At 39.3% G+C, this 23,721-nt stretch overlaps 1 protein-coding gene across 2 annotated transcripts in view; it reads left to right on the top strand.

Annotated features, from left to right (window-relative positions):
- Positions 1-5,647: 5,647 nt before the first annotated feature.
- Positions 5,648-23,721, top strand: part of GALNT10 (polypeptide N-acetylgalactosaminyltransferase 10) — a 65,227-nt gene continuing 47,153 nt past the window's right edge. Inside the window, exon 1 of one of the 2 annotated variants that reach the window (XM_083353555.1) lies at positions 5,648-5,982. In XM_083353555.1, the coding sequence (XP_083209681.1) occupies positions 5,767-5,982 (216 nt within the window). In that variant the 5' untranslated portion in view covers positions 5,648-5,766. Of the gene's footprint in view, positions 5,983-9,696; positions 9,737-23,721 lie in introns of those variants that run through there. The other variant, XM_083353556.1, reaches the window with a different exon arrangement.

The following is a 23,721-nucleotide window of genomic DNA, read 5'->3' as shown; positions in this document are numbered from 1 at the left end:
TGCTCAAGCAAGAGAATCTATGCCATCTCAGACAAGTGACTGTCTACCGTCTTTTTAAAAATCTCCAGTGATGGAGTGCCCATGATTTCTGGGGGCAAGCTATTCTACTGGTTATTCTCACTGTCACCCCCTCTTCTTTGTGGCAGCCCCTTAAATACTGGAATACTGCTATCATGTCTCCTCTATTTCTTATTTTCTTTAGACTAGCCAAACCCAAGTCCTGCAGCCATTCTTTGTATGTTTTAGTCTCCAGCCCTTTGATCATCTTAGTTGCTTTTCTCTGGATTTTTTCCAAACTCTCAACATCTTTTTTGTGATATGGTGACCAAAATTGGCTGCAGTGTTACAGCTGTGGTCTTACTAGGGTTTTATAAAGCGGTACTAATACCTCACGTGATCTTGATTCTATGCCTCTGTTTATACAACCCATGATTGTGTTAGCTTTTTTGGCTGCAGCTGCACACTGCTGGTTCATGGTTAAGTGATCGTCCACTAGGACTCCCAAGGTCCCTCTCACAGTTACTGTTTTTACGTCAGGTCTTGCCCAAGCTGTACTTGACCAAATGTAAAACTTTTCCTGCCTAAATGTAAAACTTTGCTTTTCTCCATATTGAAATTCATTTTGTTGGATAGGGCCCATTGTTCAAGTTGTCAAGATCTTTTTGGATCCTGAGTTTGTCTTCTGAGGTGCTGGTTACTGCTGCCAGTTAGTTTGGTGTCATCTGCAAAGTTGATGAGTTCCCTTTCAATTCCCTCATCTAAGTCATTGATGAAGATACTGAAGAGTACAGGGCTAAGATGGAACCTTGTGGTACCCCACTGCTTACTTCTCTCCATGTCGATGTGGTGCCATTAAGGACTACTTGTTTGCCAGCCAGCTACAGATCCATCTGGTGGTGGTGTTATCTATTCCACATTTTTCTAGCTTACCAAAGAGTAGGTTGTGGTCTACTTTTATCAAACGCCTTACTGAAGTATAAGTATACTACGTCCACAGTATTTCGCTGGTCTATTAGTTTAGTCACTTTGTTGAAGAATGAAATAAGATTGGTTTGGCATGATCTGTTTTTAACAAACCCGTGCTGGCTGCTAGTTATAACTTTGTTTGCTTCTAGTTGATCGCAGATTTTTTTTTGATTATCTTGTCTAGGATCTTCTCAGGTATTGATGTTAAACTGATTGGTCTGTAGTTTCCTTTGTCCTTTTTCCCCCCTTTCTTGAAGATGGGAACCACATCAGCCTTTTTCCAATCCTCAGGCACTTCCCCAGTGCTCCAGGATTTTTCAAAGATGTGGTACAATGGTTGTGAGATAACATCTGCCAGCTCCTTCAAAACTCTGGGATGTAATCTGTCAGGCCCTGGTGATTTATATTCGTCAAGGTTGTATATGTGTTCTCTCACCATTTTCTTGCTTGTTTTAATTTTTGTTTCTAATTTGTCTTTTGCAGTGGTTTTTTTTGGTATGTTGGGCTATAGTTTCTCTTTGTGTGAAGACTAATGCAAAGTAAGAGTTAAGCAGCTCTGCTTTCTCCCTGTTGCCTGTTATTTTTTTGCCATCTTCTCTCTTTAGTGGACCTACCGTTTCCTTGACTTTTTTCTTGTTAATATGTTGGAAGAAACTTTATTATCCAAGATTTCTGTTGCAAGTCTTTTTTCATTCTGACCCTTTGTTTTCCTGACTTCATCTTTGCATGTTCTGGCTGTCTGCTGATAATCAGCCTTAGTTATGTGCCCCTCTTTCCATTTTTTTGTATTTGTCCTTTTTGTCTTTCAGTTTGTCAGAGAGATCTTTGTGCAGCCATGCTGGTTTCCTCTTGAATTTCTTGTTTTTCTTTTTCAATGGTATTGTGCAGCTCTGGCTTTTATGATCGCATTTTTCAGAGTTTCCCATGCTTCTTGGGTTGTTTTCCCCTTTAGGATTTTCATCCATGGGATTTTTCCTAGGTTCTCTCTGAGTTTGTTAAAGTCAACTCTTTTGAAGTTCAAGACACTGGCTGGATTGTTTTCTGTTGCTAGTGTTTGCGTTATATGAAATTCCAGTATGACATAGTCACTTTCGCCTAAGGTTCCGGCAACTTCCTCTATCACTTCTTCTCTATTAGTTAGAATTAAGTCCAGTATGGCTTTACATCTAGTTCCCTCCTCCACCTTTTGGATGACAAAGTTGTTGGCTAGGTTGGTTAGGAAACTATTTGATCTCCCGCTTGGTGCAGTGTTTGTGGGCACACATTAAAAATGAAATTCTGTTGCCTGCTCTCAAAAGTGTACACATACATAACACACATATAAACATGCTACATACACATATATGTATATACCTACACCCTTACATATTAAGTACAAATAAATATTAATCACTGTCCATCTTGAATAAATAGCAGGAAAAAGAAGCATGAGAGTTCACAAGGTTAATACTGTATGGAACAAAACTGTGACTGTTCTGCTTCGGATACCACGAAGCCTGCACCCAGAAGGTAACAAGGAAAACAGGTCATGAAGAGGATGTGTGGCGTCCCAGACAATCCTACAGACTCTGCTCAAGCAACGCTTATATGCCATGGCCATAAATAAAACACATACACACACAAAGAGAAGAAAGCAATGCAAACCCATCCATATTGTGGTAAACTGAAATCCACATATAGTCACCAGGAATCAAATTCAACTCAACACGATCTTCAGTATCCTGAGACTTAATCTGCAATCTTTCCTTTTAGCCTGCCAAGAAGTAGACACATTTTTTTCTGGATGAAATAAAATCAATAAACTCAAAAGCCTAACTAAAGTGAATTGCAGGTTATACCAATTTGAGTACTATAGCTGGCCTTTGCAATTTGACTGTTGTTTTTAGATAATTTTAGCTGGAGTTGATTAATTCAGAATTTACTGGAAGCTTGCCACCTAGTGGTTTACATGATAAGTTGCATATAGTATATGCATATTTTTCTCAACAGTGAGTAGAGCTATACAGTGGAAGCAAAAAGGATAATACAATTTTCTAATAAAATATTTTCATTAGTATATATTGTAGGTGGTTTCTTCTTAAATTAAGAAATTAATCAAATGGGGACAAAGGAAAGCAAATGATTATTAGAAATTCTTGTGCCGCATTGCCCTATTTTGATTGTGCACAATATGGTGAAATATATTTAAATGATTTGCCGGTCAATTAACATCAGTATTAATTATGGACATTCACAGGAGGCTACAGATGCCAATAATGAATTAATGGCAAAAGTAATTGTGGAAAATTTACACAAATTATAGTGCAATGCCAGCCCTCTCTAGAGGCAGCAGAACTATGTTTAATAGGATTTACTCCTTCTCAGAGATATATAATATTGAACTGTCATTCTTACTCATCTGAAAGCTGATTATGTCTTATATATTTATTATCTTTGTCATACTATATAATACTATTTATTGGTGCCTTACAGTTCATATTAAATACATCCAGTAGTATCAGTTACACTGTGGTACAGCCATACTCTTTCCTCCTCAATTCCTATGGGAAAATGGTTTATTTGCTTTCAGTCAACTATATTGCTGTTACCAAATATGAATTATTCATATCAGTTCTGCCTTAAATCATTATACAACTCATTCTTGGAAAACTGTGTAATGAAGTAGCCTTTTATACTGCTTTGGGACTGAAATTTGAAATCAGCTATTAGATTTGTTTCAAAAACCTTTAGAAAATTTGAATATCTGATTTTATCTGCAGTGCTGTGTATTCTGCTGTAAACAAATGACACAGTATAACAGTATTTGTAACATAGCTTACATATCCTATCATATTCATTCAGGATTTAAGAGTAAGAGAAAAATGTAATGTTCATAGATTTGAAAGTATACTCATATTAGTTATGCTTCTCAGTTATCCATTTATCAAATAAATCCTAAAATCTGCCACTTAGAAGTTCTGATCCAGCTGTATGGATCAGTGCAGCAATTCATTTTAATGTTTATTGAATGCTGAATTTGGATTATTTTTTAAAAAGTATGCACAGAGTTCCAATAACTAAATCACTTCAGAACTCACAGCAGTTGTTTGTTCTACAAAGGACTTAATATAGAAGCTAGGCCAGAAATAAAAATTTTAAACTACTTAATAGGTGAAGATGACCGTGACTTGAATTCAACCCTTAGGTACTATATGACCATATCCATGCATTTTACTGGCAACTGAATGGAAATAGCATGCCACTCCCTTCTTCTGAATTATCTTTTTGATTTCTGTATCTGTTCTACAACCCTGGAATTCCCTTGTGTTCTCCAGCTAAGTACTAACTAGATCTGATTTTGCTTAGTTTCCATGTCTTGACAAAATGGTCAAGTGCTGCAAATACACCCAGCAGACTGGTGGCAACATCAATAGCATGACAGCTACACAAAGGTATATATTTTACATACATTTAACACCGCTTAGCTTTGGGAATCTAAATCAACATTGGGTGTGAAGCTATTTTTCCCTCCCATACATTTACAAACCTTTTTAAAATTCAAAGTCACTGGCTTTTTCTTTTACTACACTTTTACAGGAATGAAAGTCAGTTATAAATCTTAGTGGACAATCAGTAGGGTGGAGTGGTTAAAGCATCAGCCTAGAAACTAGGAGAATGTAATATCTAGTTGTAAATCCAGCTGGGTGACCTTGATGCAAGCACTCTCCCTCAGCCCTGGGAAGGAGGCAAAGGCAAACCATTTCCCAAAAACCTTGCCAAGCAAACTGCGGGGATTTGTCCAGGCAGTCACCAGAAGACTGACTTGGGGGGGAAAAAAATGAATTCCCGTTATTACAATAATTTCTTGAATATCAGTGCATTTAAAGAAAAAGGAAAAACCCTCACCTATGAAGCCTAGCAGCCAGACAACAGGATGGGAAGAAATTGCAGTGGGCAATTATACACTGAATATTTATATTATTCACAACAGCTTAATCAGAGGTTAAAATAGAAAAGCCGGAGTTGTTTTTTCCGCACAAAAAGCTCTGCTGATTTTTCTCCTCTGCTCCTAGCATCCAAGTCTGTACAGTATGTCATTATTTCTCCAGCAACGCTAGTCACGTTAGGGCAGCCAGCCTCCTCCTTTTCCTGTAAAAGTAGAAACCACCTCCCCAATTCCTCTCCTCGAGGTATAAAGGGGTAAGACGCGACCCTCACCCGCCCCCTTTCCTTTACTTCCCCCCCCCCGCCCTCTCTTTGGCTGCCTTCACTCTCTTTTCTTCGAGGCTTCGCGGGAGAAGCGTGGCTTTGCTGAAATCGACCCGCCTTTGCACTTTACCGCGCGCTGCTCACCCGCCCCCACCAACTCCCGGGTTAAACTGAAATTTTAAAAATCTCTTTCTTCCCCCCCCCCCGCGCTTCCCTTCAACTTGCTTTGGGCCGGGGCAGGTCATTCGCTGCCCCCAAGGGAAAAGCAGCGCGGCCGGTACCATTTGCCGGCGACGGGGGGGGGTGGGTAAAGAAAGCGGCTTGCCGCGCTCCCGTGGCCTCTCTCCGCGACGAGCACTTAGAGAGAGAGAGAGAGAGGGACGCGGTCCAAGCGCGAGGTATGGGCGGGGCTTGGCGTGACCACCCTCCTCGCTCGCGGGAGGAGTGGGAGTGCCCGCCCTCCGAGCGGAAGTGCCTGCCAAACGGAGGGACCGGGCTGAGCTGGCGCTCGGTTTGCCTCGCGCGGGGCTCGCGCGTCGCTGTCATCGCTTCAGCGCGGGAGGAAAGTTGGGCTCGCGCTCCCCTTCGCAGGCGGCGGCGGCGGCGTCTCGGATGCGGCGGAAGCAGAAGCGGCTGCTGCAGGCGGTGGGGCTGGCGCTGGCCGCCCTCGTCTTCCTGCCCAATGTGGGGCTCTGGGCGCTGTACCGGGAGCGGCAGCTGGATGCCGCCGGCGAAGGGCGAGCAGGAGCGGGAGGCGGCGCTGCGGGGGGAGCCCGCGGGGGGGCGCCGCCAGGAGGAGCCGCCGCCGCAGCCCGTGAGGAGGCGCAGGTGAGAAGGTGGCGGGCGAGGCGCCTGCCTCTCGCCCTCCGGCAGGCTCTGGGGCAGGGGTCGGCAACCTCGGCTCTTTTATGACTCGTGGACTTCAACTCCCAGAATTCCTGAGCCAGCATAGCTGGCTCAGGAATTCTGGGAGTTGAAGTCCACGAGTCATAAAAGAGCCGAGGTTGCCGACCCCTGCTCTGGGGGAAGGCTGGTGCTCTCTGAAAGGGACCGGGCGGGGGGTGGGTGGGGTGTCCTTCGGCAGGGAGGGCGGCAACGGGGACCGCTCGCCATGCCCTCCGCCCTTTCTGAGGGGCCAAGGACGGAAGGGGACGCCTGGCTTCTCCTCTTGGGGTGAGACCCGCCGCGGAATAGAAGAGAGAAGGATCCGGGAGGTGGAGGCGGACACGGGGTGTGTGGGGGGGGGGTGACGGGGACGGAAGGAAGCGGAGAAGCTTGTATTTTGGCCCCCAGGAGAGAAGAAGAAGAGAAAGAGCATTTTCGTACTTGGAGGTCTTGGGCTTTCCTCTCTTCGAGAAGAAAGGCCAGCGATGAGCAGAGTGCTCGGGGCGGGAGAAGTTCTTTTTTTTTTTTACTTTAGGGGGGACAAATGGCTAGGAAATTAGAGATTTTGCAGCTGTCCCGTGTGCGGGGCGTCCAGTTTTCCCCAAATCGGTCTCTCCAAAGAGCCATTTCCCACTGCAATCTCTCCCGACCCCATTGGCTTTGAATGATATTGTAGTATCCTTTTAATTACACTGCCTCTTCTCTTGATGGCGACTCCCTGGTGCTTTCTCTTCTTCTGTTGAGCAGGGGTTTTCCCCCCCCCCCAAAAAAGACATCTGACCCGAGATGCGAAACTCATGCTACAGTATTTGATGCCCTTAATATTTCTTTTTAGTTGAGGTATGGTTGTCAGCTTTGGTTTATTTATTAGTCGGATTTATACACCGTCTCAGTGTATAAAGTGATTCTGGGACGTTTACAATAAAAGATCATAATCCTATGCAAAAATATCAGAAAAGCAAAACTAAGTATGTCATTTGCACCTAAGGCCTCTTCTGTTCAAGTCACACCGAGCCAGTTAAGAGTCCCATGTAGGGTTTCAGTTCTGCCCATAAGGAACCTGAGAAATAACATCACACTTCTGTCATTAGAAATCCTACTCCTCTTTAATTTGCAAGAAAATAATTAGATTTACTTTTGAATAAAACTGTACATATAGATCTAATTGATTTGATGGGGTTATCTTGTTAAATATTTAAACTGTTACAGAAATAGTATGTTATTGCAATCCTGTACTCTTTAAGGTTTCCTTAAGCAAACAAGAATCTTCTCTTTTCCTCCCGAAAAGAAATGCTATATGAAGTTAAAAACCTTCTGATACTGTAATATACAACCATGGTAATAGTGTTCTCCTTTGTGCCTTCCAGAAATTAACAAGACAAAATTCAGTAAAATATAACTATATAGAAACTACTGACCTTAATGAATGCTGGATTTTAGCAAGGCTTTTCAATGTGTGCTCGAAATTTCTATGGATGTGTCACTGATGACACCATGATTTCATTGCACTACCCTAACTTCATATTGAAACTCAAGCTTTCATTCTACTGTTTTCATGCAGTATTTCAAATTTTAAGATATAATTTTTAAATTACTATGGGTAAAATTAACCAGAGTCTAATGAATTATATTTGTATGTCCTGAGAAAAAGAATCTGGTGTGAGTGTTTATAGTCATTCCCTGTTCTGACATTAAGCAAGAGTATTTGCTTGCTTTGTTTGAAGTCAGTTTACCTTTCCATACAATTAAATTTGATTTCCTGGTTTATTTGCTCTCTTGAGTGACTGCAAGAAGTGTAAAAATTGCAAAGGTTTGTACCATTTAATGTGCCATCCTCATAAACCAGAATTAATTTATTTTATTTTATTTTATCCCATTTATATCCCGCCCTTCTCCGAAGACTCAGGGCGGCTTACAATCTAAGAAGCACAAATCAATGTGCTTAGCAATAGCCTTCATTCTATGTATATGCCTGTTCATTAGGGCTTTCACCCCCCCCCCAGCGGCATTTTTACAAAGTCAGCATATTGCCCCCAACAATCTGGGTATGGTTTATTAATGTTCAAACCAGGCCTTTGTTAGTGAAAGCCCAGTCCTTCTAAAGTATTTACAAACTATAATAGTAGGACTAATAATTTTCTGAAGGAAATAGCCATTGAAATAGTGCATTTATTATACATTTGGATTTAAGGAAGGTAGCAAAATTGTGGAAATATGAAAGGAGAAAATATTACATCATCAGCATGCAGAATTTTATTTGAAGCATTTTCCTAGCTATATCTTTAAATTAGAGCTGCAATAGAAATGAGTAAACATGGCTTTCTACTGGGTTTGCAATTTTCTAATAGGATTATTGCTTTCATGCACAAGTGCTTTTTCTTTCTCCACTCTAAATGCTGGATAATAGTTTTATAAAAGTATCAGTTATAGCTGTTGATTGCTGATTTTACTGTGCTTGTAAGCTGCCCAGAACTGTTAAATAAGTTAATAGCATATGCATTTTCTAATAAATAACACCTGTCATTCCCAAAGAGCAGTTTTACTTAGATGTGGGCTTTCTGAATCTCACCAGGAGAAAGAAAGAAAGAATGTAAATTACTGTGTTTCATATGTGAGACATTTCAGTGATAAATTAGTATTAGTCAGCATAATGTGGACTCCACAATTTCTATAGAGTTGTAAGCACTGTCTGGCCCAGTTTTGTTGAATTATGTTTTAGTAGTTCTATAGCTAAGTATAGAATTATCGGGAAGTCCAACTATTTATATGCTTGACTCTTTTCTTGTCGTGTTTTATTAAATATAAAAATGGAACCAGAAATTTATTTTTAAATAAATACCTAAGCTATTCCAGTATGATAATAATAATGTAGTAGTTATTTTTGTTTAACTATTCATTTCCTGCATAAAATAATTGAGTAGTGGCTATTCACTTTTTAAGGTATTATATTGCCTCATTTATTAATAAATAATGCATTTTCATTATTTCATTAAAATAAAAATGAATTAGTGGTGAAAACCTGCAACAAACTTGTGAACCATAATTGCTGAAAGATATAGTTCATAAATTGCATGATCCAAACAATGTAAACTAATAACGCGTTAGTGTCATTAGAACACACACTGATAGAGGAAGTAAAATTTTAGTAGTTCACATATCATTCCTCTGTATTAACACTTTTTGCAGAGCTATCTCCTATAACACAGGTATCAAACTCGCTGTGTCACATGATGTGTCACAACGTATCGTGACTTTTTGCATTGCCAGAGCTGGGGTAGGCGCGGCCTCTGTATGATGCAACCGCAGTTTGACACCCATATCCTATAAAGTTGTTTTCAAGTTTTAAAAGCATGTTTTTCTTTTCTATCTATAAATATATGTAAAATATTCCCATGTAGGAGCTTTCTTATGATTTAGAGCTATGAAGGTATGAAAATTTATGTTTTGAAATACAATGATTAGCATTCTAAACAGATTTTTCCTAATGATGATCCTTTCACTCTTTAGTCTTCCAAAACCTCCAGTCTCACAAAATAAAGCAGCAACAACAACAAAAAAAGTTAGAACAGGGGTCTCAAACTGACAGCCCGTGGAGTGGATGTGTCACATGCAGGCCATACCTACCCCAGGTCCGCAAAGGGAAAAAACGTTGCAATACGTCACAGTATGTCATGTGACGCATTCGAGTTTGACACACGTGAGTTAGAATCTACAGTTTTGCTTTTTGTTTCTCTATAACCAGTGATGTCAAAACTATAATATGTATGTCAAAGATGATGCCACAATGTTTTGGGTCACATGCAAGCATTTCCCAACATCCAAAAACCATTATTTTTGAAAGCATAACCCATTTATATGAATTTTTTGGAAGCTACACAATAATGGGGGATTTATTTAATAATATTTCTATATGCTGCTGCATAGTCTCTGGAGCCTCCAAAATGAGTTTGTTTTACTCTTACTTTATTTTTGTAATATTATTTGATGTTTCTTTATATAATACCTAGCACGACACATGATTATTTTTTCAAATAAATATGTAGAGAATTGTCTCTCTTGTTTGTGGGGAGCTATCATGCCAGCAGAATCAGATTAGGCATTTTCTGAATTTTTGACATGCCGAGCCCAAGAGATATACCATCACTATCTTAAACTAGAGCAATTCATTTCTTTGTTACATAGAATGTTAATCCCAATATTTAGAGATAATATATTCATTACTATTGACATAATGTTAATTTTTAACCTAATATATCTGGGGAAGAATTGATTCTGTTTAGAATCTAATCATGTGCTTATATTCATAAAGTGCTTTGAAAGAAATGCATATTTACACTAAGGTTTTTACTCATCTATTGTTTACAAGGAGTTTTGTATTTTTAAAAATCATTTTTATCATTTTTCTAAAGGATGTATTATTTTCTTGAATGTGCAGGTATCATAAATAATTCAAACATATCACCTTGGTAGTTTATCTTAAGCACTTTTTGTGGTTCTAATGATAATTGTAATAGTATTAATGAACAATATAAAGTAAGTCACATCACTTGTATTTGAACTGCATTTGGGGTCCTCATTGGATCTCCATTGCTTTTCAGCAGAATTTCAACTTTCAGAGCTGCTGGGAAGTGCTCCATGCTGTAAGTTTTGGAAGGGCTGCACCAAAAAGCTTGGGAAATTTTGAAAAGTGAGATAATAAAGGCCCAGTCTAGTACAATACCAACAAAGAAGAAAAATAACAGCTCTCAAAATAAACCAGCATGGCTGCATAAGGAACTCTCCGATAAATTGAAAGATAAAAAGGACAAGTATAAGAATATGAAAGAGGGGCACATAACTAAGTCAGAATATCAGCAAATAGCCCGAGCCTGCAAAGATGAAGTGAGGAAAGCTAAGGCTCAAAATGAACTAAGGCTTGCGACCAAAGTCAAAAATAACAAAAATGCTTCTTTCAACATATAAAAAACAAGAAAAAAGTTAAGGAAATGATTGGTCCATTAGTGGGGGAAAGTGGCAAGAAGGTGACAAGCAATAGGGAGAAAGCAGAACTATTTAATTCGTTTTCTGCATCTGTCTTTACACAAAGGGGAAAAACAGTCCAACCTACCCAAACCAGTGCCATAAAAAACAGAATAGAAACGCAAGTTAAGATAGGCAAGAAAATGGTAAGTGAGCACCTGTCCAGCCTAGACGAGTTCAAATCACCAGGACCAGATGGATTACACCCCAAAGTTCTCAAGGAACTGGCAGACGTGATCTCAGAACCACTGAACTATATTTTTCAAAGATCCTGGAGCACTGGGGAACTACCAGAGGACTGGAAGAGAGCTGATGTAGTTCCCATCTTCAAAAAAGGGAAAAAATAGATCCAGGAAACTACAGACCTATCAGCCTGACCTCAATACCTGGGAAGATTCTGGAAAACATAATCAAACAATGAATCAGCGAACACCTAGAGGCAAACAAAGTCATTACCAAAAGCCAACATGGGTTTGTCAAAAACAGATCATGTCAGACAAATCTTATTGCATTCTTTGACCAAGTGACAAAATTAGTGGACCAGAGGAATGCTGTGGATATAATTTACTTGGACTTCAGTAAGTAGATCACAACCTACTACTTGATAAGATAGAAAAATGTGGGTTAGATAGCATCACCACCATATGGATTCGTAGCTGGCTGACAGGCCGTACTCAGCGTGTGGTCCTCAATGGAACCGCATCTACATGGAAGGAAGTGTGTAGTAGGGTGCCCCAGGGCTCTGTTCTGGGCCCAGTGCTCTTCAATATCTTCATTAATGATTTGGATGAGGGGATAGATGGGGAACTCATCAAATTTGCAGACGACACCAAGCTGGCAGGAATAGCCAATACTCCATAAGATAGGCTTAAGATACAGAAGGATCTGGACAGACTCGAACACTGGGCACTATCTAACAAAATGAAATTCAATGGTGAAAAAAGTAAGGTTCTACACTTAGGCAGGAAAAATCAAATGCATAGGTATAGTATAGGTGGTACCTTGCTCAATAGTAGTAACTGTGAGAGGGATCTTGGAGTCTTAGTAGACAATCACTTCAATATGAGCCAGCAGTGTGCTGCAGCTGCCAAAAAAGTCAACACAGTGCTAGGCTGCATTAACAGAGGGATAGAATCAAGATCAAGTGAAGTACTAATACCACTTTACAATGCTTTGGTAAGGCCACACCTGGAATACTGCATCCAGTTTTGGTCACCACGATGTAAAAAAGATGTCGAGACTCTAGAAAGAGTACAGAGAAGAGCAACAAAGATGATTAGGGGGCTGGAGGCTAAAACATATAGGGAATGGTTGCTGGAATTGGGTATGTGTAGTTTAATGAAGAGAAGGGTGAGGGGTGACATGATAGCAGTGTTCCAATATCTCAGGGGCTACCACAAAGAAGAGGGAGTCAAGCTATTCTCCAAAGCACCTGAAAGCAGGACAAGAAGCAACGGATGGAAACTAGTCAAGGAGAGAAGCAACCTAGAACTAAGGAGAAACTTCCTGACAGTTAGAACAATTAACCATTGGAACAACCTGCCTCCAGAAGTGGTGAATGCTCCAACACTGGAGGTTTTTAAGAAGAGACTGGACAGCCATTTGCCTGAAATGGTATAAGGTTTCCTGCCTGAGCAGGGGGTTGGACTAGATGACCTCCAAGGTCCCTTCCAACTTTATTATTATTATTATTATTATTATTATTATTATTATTATTATTATTATTATTATTATTATTATTATTACTTGGCAATTCAGATTTTTCATATTATAATCTTTCTTAAATATTTAACTTATGACATTAATATTTTAGCACTTGTCTTTATTATATGGAAGGATTATATGAGCCTGGAATTACAGCTGTAAACCGTGCTTGCTGGTCATTAAATAGGTCACCATGTGACCATGCCTGATTTTATGACTTTTTTGTGGCAGATATTAAGCAAATCCCATTGTCTCTAGGTGAATGCCAGAGTCATTCAGTGAACCCATTTAGCCAATGGGCATTTTTTTATTGAAAAGTAGAAGTAAATGCAGGCAAAAAAGTCATAAATTGAGGTCATGTAACCATGGGACACTGCAAATGGCAGAAGTCCGATTGTCAAATGTCCAAAATGAATCACATGACCGCGGGGTGAACAGACTTCAACACTTCAAAACTGGGTCATGAGTATCTTTCGGGGATCCATTGTAACTTCAAACAGTCACTAAATTACTGCTCATAAGTTGAGGACTACCTGAAATTGTTATCTGAGCCAGTACCACTTAAAAATATCAAAATAAAAACAGTGAAATAAAGTGCTGTAGGATATAATTATCCCATATAACAGAAGATATTTTAAAAGTTTTAATAGAAATTTGTGGCTACTGATTCACCACAAACCTAAAAGCAGAGACCAGTGAATGAGGATTTTGGATATGGTTCATATCTTATCAAACTTTTTATGTTTGAACAAATTAATGAAAGCATTTCTGCATAATGTGTCCTAGAAAAGTACTTCTGCTTGTCAGTGCAATCATATTTGAAAAGATTGTGCACCTGGATTTTTGAATAAATTATTTTTTCTCCCTTTTGCTGCTTCATCTGTTTTGTCAGGATTTCTTTTAGGAGGCCTTGGATAAAATTTATGCCAAATTTCAGTGAAAATCCACAATCAATTGTATAATACTTTTCTAAAAATATAGTTTGTTTCAACTTTCAAACAAATGATTTATCATGAAATGATTTGCAATTTATAGCACTTAATTAGTATAATTTCTTCAAAAGGTACATCTGATAAAGTTATATTTTGGCATACTAAGTCATGTAGACTCTTATGACATACAGTCTTTAAAAATTAAAATAATATAGTGATATGGCATTTAAAATAGTTTAGTCTGCCACATGTATTGTGTGTTCTAATGTAGATTTAAGCAGTGGTTCCAGTCACCTATTTTCTTAAAAGCCCTTCTAGCTTATTTTATTTTAATGCTTCTATACTCCCCCAGTCACAAATCTGGGCAAAGCACAGCAAGGAATAAACATAATAATAAATTACACTAATTTGTTGAAATAAAACTATCTTCAGGACCTTTAGAAATGAAAGAAAAATCAGGATCAACTATTCTTCAGGTACTAATGTAGTCCAAAATTTGATGGCTGTTAACAGAGAAGAGATATCACTGAAGCCAACTGAATATAAATATAAATATAAATGTAAATGAATGACAGATTACATCCCAGAGTTCTGAAGGAGCTGGCAGATGTTATCTCAGAACCATTGCACCACATCTTTCAAAAATCCTGGAGCACTGGGGAAGTTCCAGAGAATTGGAAAAGGGCTGATGTGGTTCCCATCTTCAAGAAAGGGGAAAAAACGGACCCAGGAAACTATAGACCAATCAGTTTAACAGATGACATCAAATTGGCAGGAGTAGCCAACACCCCAGAAGACAAACTCAGGATACAAAATGATCTTGACAAACTTGAACAATGGGCCCTATCCAACAAAGTGAGTTTCAATGTGGAGAAAAACAAAGTTTAACATTTAGGTAGGAAAAATCAAAGGTAGTCTAAAGAAAAGAAGAAATAGGGGAGAGATGATAGTAGTATTCCAGTATTGGAGGGCTGCCACAAAGAGGGGATCACATTCACCAAAGCATCAGAGGGCAGGACAAGAAACAATGGTGGGAGACTGACCAAAGAGAAGCAACCTGGAATTAAGGAGAAACTTCCTGACAGTGAGGACAATTAACCAGTGGAATAGCTTGCCCCAGAAATCATGGGCACTCCATCCATGGAGATTTTTAAAAAGAGGCTAGACAGTAACTTGTCTAAGATGGTATTCAGGGGTAGGCAACCTTGGCTTTTATGACTCGTGGATTTCAACTCCCAGAATTCCTGAGCCAGCAATGAAGTCCACGAGTCATAAAAAACCAAGGTTGCCTACCCCAGGTATAGGTTCTCCTGCTTAAGTAGGGGGCTGGACTAGAAGACCACCAAGGTCCCTTCCAACTCTATTATTTTCTAAACTGGATACCTTTTACACCAATGAGGTAAGATTCCCAGCAGGACTTGTCTAGTTAGCCAGACAAGATAGGCAGAATCCTATTTGGCAAGATGCTCCTTATAGATGCTGTGCCTTGTAGTGTTTTATAGATAATGACCAGCATTTTGAATTGGAACCAAAAGCCTATTGGTACTTGATACATTAACCTCAGAATAGGCATAGTAGCAAATCTTTTCAAATAACAGTGGTTGCTTTGTTTTGCAAAAACTCCAACTTTCTAGTCATCTTCAAAGGCAACTCCTCATAAAATAGTTCAATTATATGATGATCAAGTCACTCTTACAAGGATTTCCTGGTCTACAATAGAACCATAAGTGGTGGTCTTGGCTGCAATCAGAGCCATGCTTTCCAGAAGCTGAATATTTAATTTGTTCATATGAGCTCATATAAATGTGTGTGGGTGCAGCAAAATGACTGAAGTTTATACAAATAAGTCTGTAAAATACCAGGACAGTATCTGATGAAACATCTCTAGGGAAAAACATTGCAAAATCAGAATAATGTAATAGAAAATGCCCTTTTGCCTTCTTGTTTTCTGACAGTATGGTAGGTAAAGAAAGACTTCCAATAATACCCCTAGATGTTGGACAAATTCATAGACAAGCAGTGAGACTTTCATTTAAGTCTCTGATCATTTTAGCGATTAACAGGCAATCCACTATGGTTGCTGTAATATTTCACAAGTATTGGTCCCACTGACTAATTTGGTTAACATTAACTGAATATTTTGAATGCCATTGAATTACTCAGAAAAAAATGAAATTAATTACTACTATGTATATACAAGGGACGCGGTGGCTCAGTGGGTTAGGACGCTGAGCTTGTCGATCAGGAGATCGGCAGTTTGGCAGGTCGAATCCCGAGTACCATGTAACAGAGTGAGCGCCTGTTACTCGTCCCAGCTTCTGCCAACCTAGCAGTTCGAAAGCACATAAAAATGCAAGTAGAAAAATAGGGACCACTATGGTGGGAAGGTAACAGTGTTCCATGCGCCTTTGGCGTCTAGTCATGCCGGCCACATGACCATGCATCATCCTCGGACAAGCACTGGCTCTTCGACGTTGAAACGGAGATGAGCACCGGCCCCTAGAGTCGAAAACGACGAGCATGTATGTGCGGGGGAACTTTTACCTTTATGTATATACAGGGATTGGTAATTCAGAGTTATTTGCCAAATGCTTATGATACCCAAAGATTGCATCAAGAAATTCTTCCACAAGAAATAAAAATAATAAAAAATAAAATGGCTAATGTTTCATGAAGTTAGCAAATTGATTGTATGAAAACTCTAAAAAGATTACTGACTACTGATTTTGACACAATAACAAATGTTAACTAAAAAAACTAGAATATATTTCCCATGGTATATTTTGCATGTACAGGTAGTCCTCGACTTACAACTGTTAATGATTGTTCGAAATTACAACAGCACTGAAAAAAGTGACTTAAAAATGCCAAAATTCAAATGCTTGGCAACTGGTTCAATTTTATGACGGTTGCAGATTCCCTTTTACGACTTGATAAGCAAAGTCAATGGAGAAGTCAGATTCATGTAACGACTGGTTTACTAATTTATCAACTGCAATGATTCACTTAACAACTGAAGCAGGAAAGGTTGTAAAATGGGGCAAAACTCACTTAACAGATGTCTCCTTTAACAACAGAAATTTTGGGCTCAATTGTGGTCATACATTTTTTTTCTCTTGTAACTGCTAGAAAAGGCGATGACAAATCAGTTCTATACTTTTGCTAAGAAAATATTGCTGTGTCCATGTAATAATCAGAGACTGAGCTTGAATTGAATGTAGCTCTCCAGAGACACACATCATTGTCCAAGGGGAGGTCAAAAAGACAGAATGATGAGTACAGGAATACTATTCAGGTTCCAACCATTTGTGTGCACAACGTTGAACAACTACCACAACTGCAGTATTTTAGGAACAAAAGTGTTCCTAAAAGCATTAAGGAACAAATACTGTAGCTTAAGTAGGAGGAGTCTAAATAAGCATAAGAAGGACTGAGTACTTTCAATAAAAAGGACATTTTAATTAAAGGGGCTCTGTAATACTAAAATGCTCCGACTGAAAGGACGAAAGAAATTTCTATTTTATTTTAATTCCATTTATATCCCGCCCTTCTCCGAAGACTCAGGGCGGCTTACAAACTTAGCAGTAGCCTTCATTCTATGTATATGCCTGCTTATTAGGGCTTTCACACCCCTCCCAAGCGGCATTATTACAAAGTCAGCTTAATTGCCCCCAACAATCTGGGTCCTCATTTTACCTACCTCGGAAGGATGGAAGGCTGAGTCAACCTTGAGCCTGGTGGGATGCGAACCTGCACTAATTGCAGGCAGCTGGTGTTACTTAAGGAGGCATTAGCCCACTGCTCCACCAAGGCTGATGATGAGATAGTATTGGAGGAATAGTGTACAAGTAGTTCTTATGAGCACAGTTGGGTTTGGGATTTTGGTTGTTAAAGCAATCAATAAGTAAGATGCCTAAGTAAGGCTTTGCTCAAGCTATTGCAATCCCCGATCTTCCAGTTGTGGTCATCAAGCATATGGGGCAAAAGAGCAGGAATAGGACAACTTGTCACAGCCAACTTGCTGCGGCCAACTCACCATGGTCAACTTGCTGTGGGACAATTTAACAATTTTATTTAATTATTTAAAATAAATAAAAAATATTTTAATTTTTGCCATTCACATTTCATTCTCTCCCTCCTTTTGCATCCTTTCTTTAATGATTCTATTCCACCATTTCCTTGAAATTAGTGTAACTCTAGTCTCGCATCGTGTTGTCCTGTGGAGAGATGGCCGTGACAAGTTGGTTACAGCAAATTATCATAGACCCCAAAAGAGCTGCCTGCCGAAAGTGGACAGGCAACTTTGCTTCAGGCACGAAATGGACCTCTTGCACTGGGCCGAAAAAATAAAGTGGGGATCACAAAGATCCCCGCTTCGTTTGTCCAGCCCACCACAAGAGTTCCTCCACACTGGGCTGAAGAAACGAAGCTGTGCTTGTGAAGATCTGAAGATATGAGCTTCATTTCTTCAGCCTAATGAAGGAAGGGAGGGAAAATCCTTTGGCAGGCAACAGCACCTCGCAAACTTCTCTACCCGCTTCCTCACAGAATTTCTAGAGGTGCTTGGCAACCAGTAAGTGCAAACAGGTTGCCAAATACCAGATCACAATCACATGACTGTGAGAGTGATGGTTTTAAGAAAGCCAGAATTGCTTTATGGATCATAAAACACCTTCCAGAGCCATTGTAACCGTTGGATTTAAATGACTGGTCCTAGGTCAAGGACTACCTGTGGTCTTGAAAAAAAGAGCATGAATGCTGGCTGGAAACATTAATAGGAGGACTCAATACATAACAGCTTTATGGCATAAACCTGAAATATCACCTCCTGATTATTCAACTAGTTGTAGATAAATATATACTGACAAGAAAAAAGTATAAGTCAAGGTGATGTTTACATTTATTCTTCTTGAATTCTAAACAAATGTAGAAAAGTAGTCAGTACGTATGATAATGAATTCATGTTGCCTGAATATAAATAAATTACTAAAATATAAAAAAGCTAAAATAATCTGACAGCATTTAAATGTAGATAACACACTAACATAGCATGTGAAAGAAATGTATGCTTTTTAGGACTTGTATACTGGGCAGAAAGCTAAATTTTAATTTCTATGTTTTTGCTTAGCATTTTAGAGAAGGGGTCAGTCTTGCATCAACAGTTCCAGAAATTGTAAAAGCCTACAACATTTGCAAATGTGTATAAGTCTCATTCTTCATAATGTTATTCTTCTGAAATCCATTGTGACTTATACAGTATTTGCATTGTATAAATAATAATAATATGCTTAAAATGTGATTTTCAGAGCTCTAGGTTTTAACACTGTAGTTTTATTTTCCCCCCAATAATATATGGTTGAAATGGGACCTTAATGACCCATGCTGATGTCTAAAATCCTATTAATTAATTACATCAGAGGACATTATTAAAATGCAAATGAAGCTGAATTTACATTTTCTATTTAGTTTCAAAAAATGAATACAGTAGGCAATTCTAGCTTCAGTGTATATTATAATGTTTAGCCCAGATGTTTAATACATAACTCTTTTATGGATTTTAAGAAGCACTTCTAAAAGCTAATTATTTGGCAAAAATTGAAAGGGCTATAAATATATTTTTGAAGAGGATATTGCAATAAGACTTTGTGAACTAAGCTCTAGGATTTTGTATTCACATTTTTTGTTTCTAGAGATTTAGTGCTAAAGAACATTTCCGTATCATGTAGAAACTCATACGGATGCTTTAGGGCCAGATGTTTTTCCACTTTGTTGGCAGGGAAGACAAACTACTACTTAGTGCCTGACATTTCTGAAAGGAAATATACTTAAAAACTGTAAAGGGCAGTGTGTGGAGGGGGAGAGCACTGCAATAAATTATAGTTATCCTGCATGAATGAGTTGCTAGTGTCAAAACATCTTTGGGGTATTGTTCAAACACAAAAGAAGATTATGTTATTCCTAAAAGGTGACTTTCATCATTATGAATAAATTTTAAAAAATGATAAAGAAAATTTCTAATGTTAGTATTGGGTTAATTATCATCCTTTAATGCAATGGTGTCAAACTGCCAGCCTGCAGCCCAGATGTGTCACACAGAAGCTGCGCTTATCCCTGTTCTGGCAAGGGGAAAAAAGTTGCGATACATCGCGACATGTCACATGATGTGGCGAGTTTGACACCCCTGCTTTAATGGTATGAAGAAGAGGTGCCAGAAGAATATTTTGCATACCTTTGCTGATTGGGAAATGTTTCTGAGTTACCCACTTCCAATGCCAGGAATTTAATGGAACCGTATCTGTTGATTCCAAAGTTACATTAGAACTAAGTTAGAAACCATCTCTACATTCTCAGGCTGAAAATAACCCTGAAAGCAAGTTTTTTAAATATAATAATAAACCCGCGGCTGGGCCTGGACAGCTATCAGGTGCGGTCCCTATGGTTATGGGATTACACGTCTTCAGACTGGTAGTGGTTTCGCCACCATGAACCAACCCAGGCACCTCCCATCACCAATGATGAGAAGAAATAAAAAAAATTCCATACCGGATCGGTCGTTGCCCGGGTCAACAAGGACCGCGTCAGATGATATGGCTCCTGGACATCTGCCGAAAAATGGGCCACAGGGCTCAGTTGTTACTGCTGGGGAACCAGAGTGTACAACTGTAAAGCAACTGGAACAAAAGTGGAAAACCTGGACAACCGAAGAAAATCGAGAAATCATCCAATGCTACTACCAGGCAGAACCACAGCCAGGGGATTTCAAAAAAGAATGATGCAACTGTGGAAGGCTTCTTCACGTAGTGTCGTTCTGGTGGGCCTGATCGTTTGGACGGCTCCCCCAGCAGCTTCGTCTGCCATGACTTCGTCCTGGGCCTCAGCGAACGACAGTTTTGCCCTAGTAAAAAGTTTTTGCTGCAGCTCTGAATTGCATAGGCCGCAGACAAGCCGGTCTCGAAGTCGCTCTTTGACATCCGAAAATCAACACAGGCATGCGGCCTGCCTGAAGGCCGCGATGTACTCCAACGCAGCTTCACCCGGCTGCTGTATTCGCTGTTCAAAAGCGTAGCGCCAAGCAATCACCGACATCTTCGGTTGGAAGTGTTCTCCAAGCTTCTTCTTCAGATCAGCGTAGGAGACTGACTCCAGCAGCGTTGGCACGAACAGGTTTTCAGCCAGATCGAATGTTGCTGGCCGCACACACAGAGCAGCATGGCGGCCTTCAGTCCATCCTCTGCAACCTGGTTCTCCTGAAGGTAGTTTTCGACCTGGGACAGGTACGAGGGCCATCCTTCTCGTCGCTTGATGTTGAACTCTCGCAGCCTTCCGACCTTGGGCATTCTTCTGGTCTTCACGACTGGTTCCTGCATCTTCTGATGCTGCTCCTCCTTTTGCTCAGGGACTGATCCACTGAGCTCATGGTCGATAGCGTGTCTGGCTAGCCGACCATACGGTGGGGTGGAAATGCTTTTCCCGCCAGGCGTGCACTGCCTGTCCCCTAGTGACTTTCAGCTCCTTCGGAGAAGCAGGATCCTACCCTCGTCGCCAGTGTTGTGTGGTGAGTTCGTTGCACAGGAATGAAGACGAGGCGAGTAAGTTCAGCAATGAACATGTTTATTTGCTTGCAGGATCTGAACTAGAGGACTGGGCTGTAGCTTGCAGCAATTTATAGTCTGGCCCCTAGGTGGCAGCCAATAGGTTTAAAGCAGCCTATTGCCGGCTAGGGGCAACCAATAGCAGCACTGGAGATGGGGTGTCTGAGGTGCTGGGAGCCGTTAGCCAGCTCCAGCTTACCATGTGGTGTTACAATAAAGCCCAATACATTACACGTACTTTCTATTAGCATATTTTCAAATACATCTGTGGTACTTTCTAACTGCTTTTTACTCTGTTGTAAGCAGCTTTCCTATCTACTTTTCCTTTTGTCCACTTTCTATACATTCTCTTGCAAAGTTATCATTCCAGCGGTTTTTTTTAATATGAAACTAGCATTTTCTCTTCATAGTCATTCTACTTTCACTTTTCCCCCCTTTCTTCCATGTCCATTTCTGACTATGCATTGCATTTAATCTTATTGCATTGTAAATTACAGGTTGTCCTCAACTTATGACCATTATGGATCCTGCCTGTTACTGTCATAACTCATGATGCTTGTAAAGTGGGTCATCATGCAACTGATCCAATTTTACAAACTTTTTTTTTACAGTGATTGTTAAGCAAATCACCAGTAAATCTGAAATGTTTAAGTGAATGTCGCTGCTGTTAAGTAAACCCAATGTTTACTTTGGGGTGTTTTTGGCTGAAAACTGAAAGTGTAAAAAAGAAAATGTGGTCACATGACCACAGGAACTGCAAATAGCCAAAAATGCCGGCCAGTTGCCAAGCACCCAAAATGCTGTCACATGACTGCAGTGGAGGGTCCTGGTCATCAAAACTTTGGAATTGGGTCATATGTACTGGGGTTGGTGGGGGGCATCGTAACCAATTGTAAGTTGAGGACTACCTGTATCTGTTGGAAGTACGGCGTAAATAAATAGTTGTTAAATAAATCAATTTTATTGATTAATACATGTGTCGACTAAGCTGTACAGGTAGTCCCTGACTTACAACCACAAGGAAGCCCAAAATTTATGTTGCTAAGCGAGACAGTTGTTAAATGTTAAAATAAAATGTAAGTCGAGGACTACCTGTAATTATGTTTGGTTCTCTGCTAATGGTAATGACAGGATGTCAGTCATTTTTAGCACATTTTCTCCACTAAATTATTATCAAAGCTAAGTTTTACTCTAGGCATACTCATACTATTCTCTGTAAATTAGGAACTTAATCCAATAGCTATATGTCAAACATTCTGTTCCCTGCATCTCACTAATTAGCATAAACAGTCTACATTGAGAATGTATATATTTAATTTAAAATTAAAAAAGATACCAGAGTGAATTTACATTTTAATGGATTGTACCTCATAGGGTTTTACCGAAATCAAAATAAGTTTACACATGCAGCATGGAACAGTTAATTTTCATATATCCCAAGAATCTTCAAAGCCTGAGAAGTATTTCAGAGGATTAAAAGTACTGTTATTATATGGAGAAACAGAATATTATGCAAAGAGTACTCTAGTCAATGGCATCTTGGACCAAGGTAAAAGCTATCAAGACATTGGTACTAATACTGGCTTATCATTAGGTCTGCACTAGCTTATTATATTTTAATATTTAAACATTCAAAGCAAACTGAATGTACTGTAATGTATTAGTTAACACAAAGGGGATTGCTGTTGTGATTTATATTTCTTCTGTAAGTATCTTAGGTAACAGCCAGAATGATATTTGAGAATACAATATGATTATTCTTGGCTCTGATCTTCCTGTTTTTGATTTCAGCAACTAAAAAACGTTGATAGTGTTTGGATTATTTTCTCGTTTTAATATACTTTCAAACTTGCGAAGTCTATAGTTTTATGTAAATGAATGTTTAGAACTGCATGGAGTGGGTTTTTTGCTTTGGTTGGAAACTGCTTCCTCATGGTAAATGCTTAATAAAGTTTAAAATTACTAGCTGTAAATAAAATTTCATTGAAGAAGTATAAATGATGTAATAAAGTGAAATACTGATAGTCCTTGATTTACTACCACAATTGAGCCCAAAGTTTTCATTGCTAAGCAAGTTAGTTTATTAAATGAGTTTTGCCCCATTTTATGACTTTTCTTACCACAGTTAAGTGAAACACTGTGGTTAAGTTAATAACAAGGTTGTTATGTGAATCAGGCTTCCCCATTGACTTTGCTTGCAGGAAGGTTACAAAAGGTGATCACACAAACCCGGGACACTGCGACCATCGTAAATATTTAACAGTTGTCAAGCATCCAAATTTTGATCATGTGACCATAGCGATGCTGAAACAATCGTAAGTGTGAAAAGGGGTCATAAGTCATTTTTTTCAGTGCGTTGTAACTTCAAACAGTCATTAAACGAATGGTGATAAGTCAAGGACTACCTGTAATGCATTCAAGTACCCATGAACATT

The sequence above is a fragment of the Vipera ursinii genome (genome assembly GCF_947247035.1).
Source record: "Vipera ursinii genome assembly, chromosome: 2".
NCBI classification, from domain to species: Eukaryota; Metazoa; Chordata; class Lepidosauria; order Squamata; family Viperidae; genus Vipera; species Vipera ursinii.
This window is presented reverse-complemented; position numbering and strand designations above follow the sequence as displayed.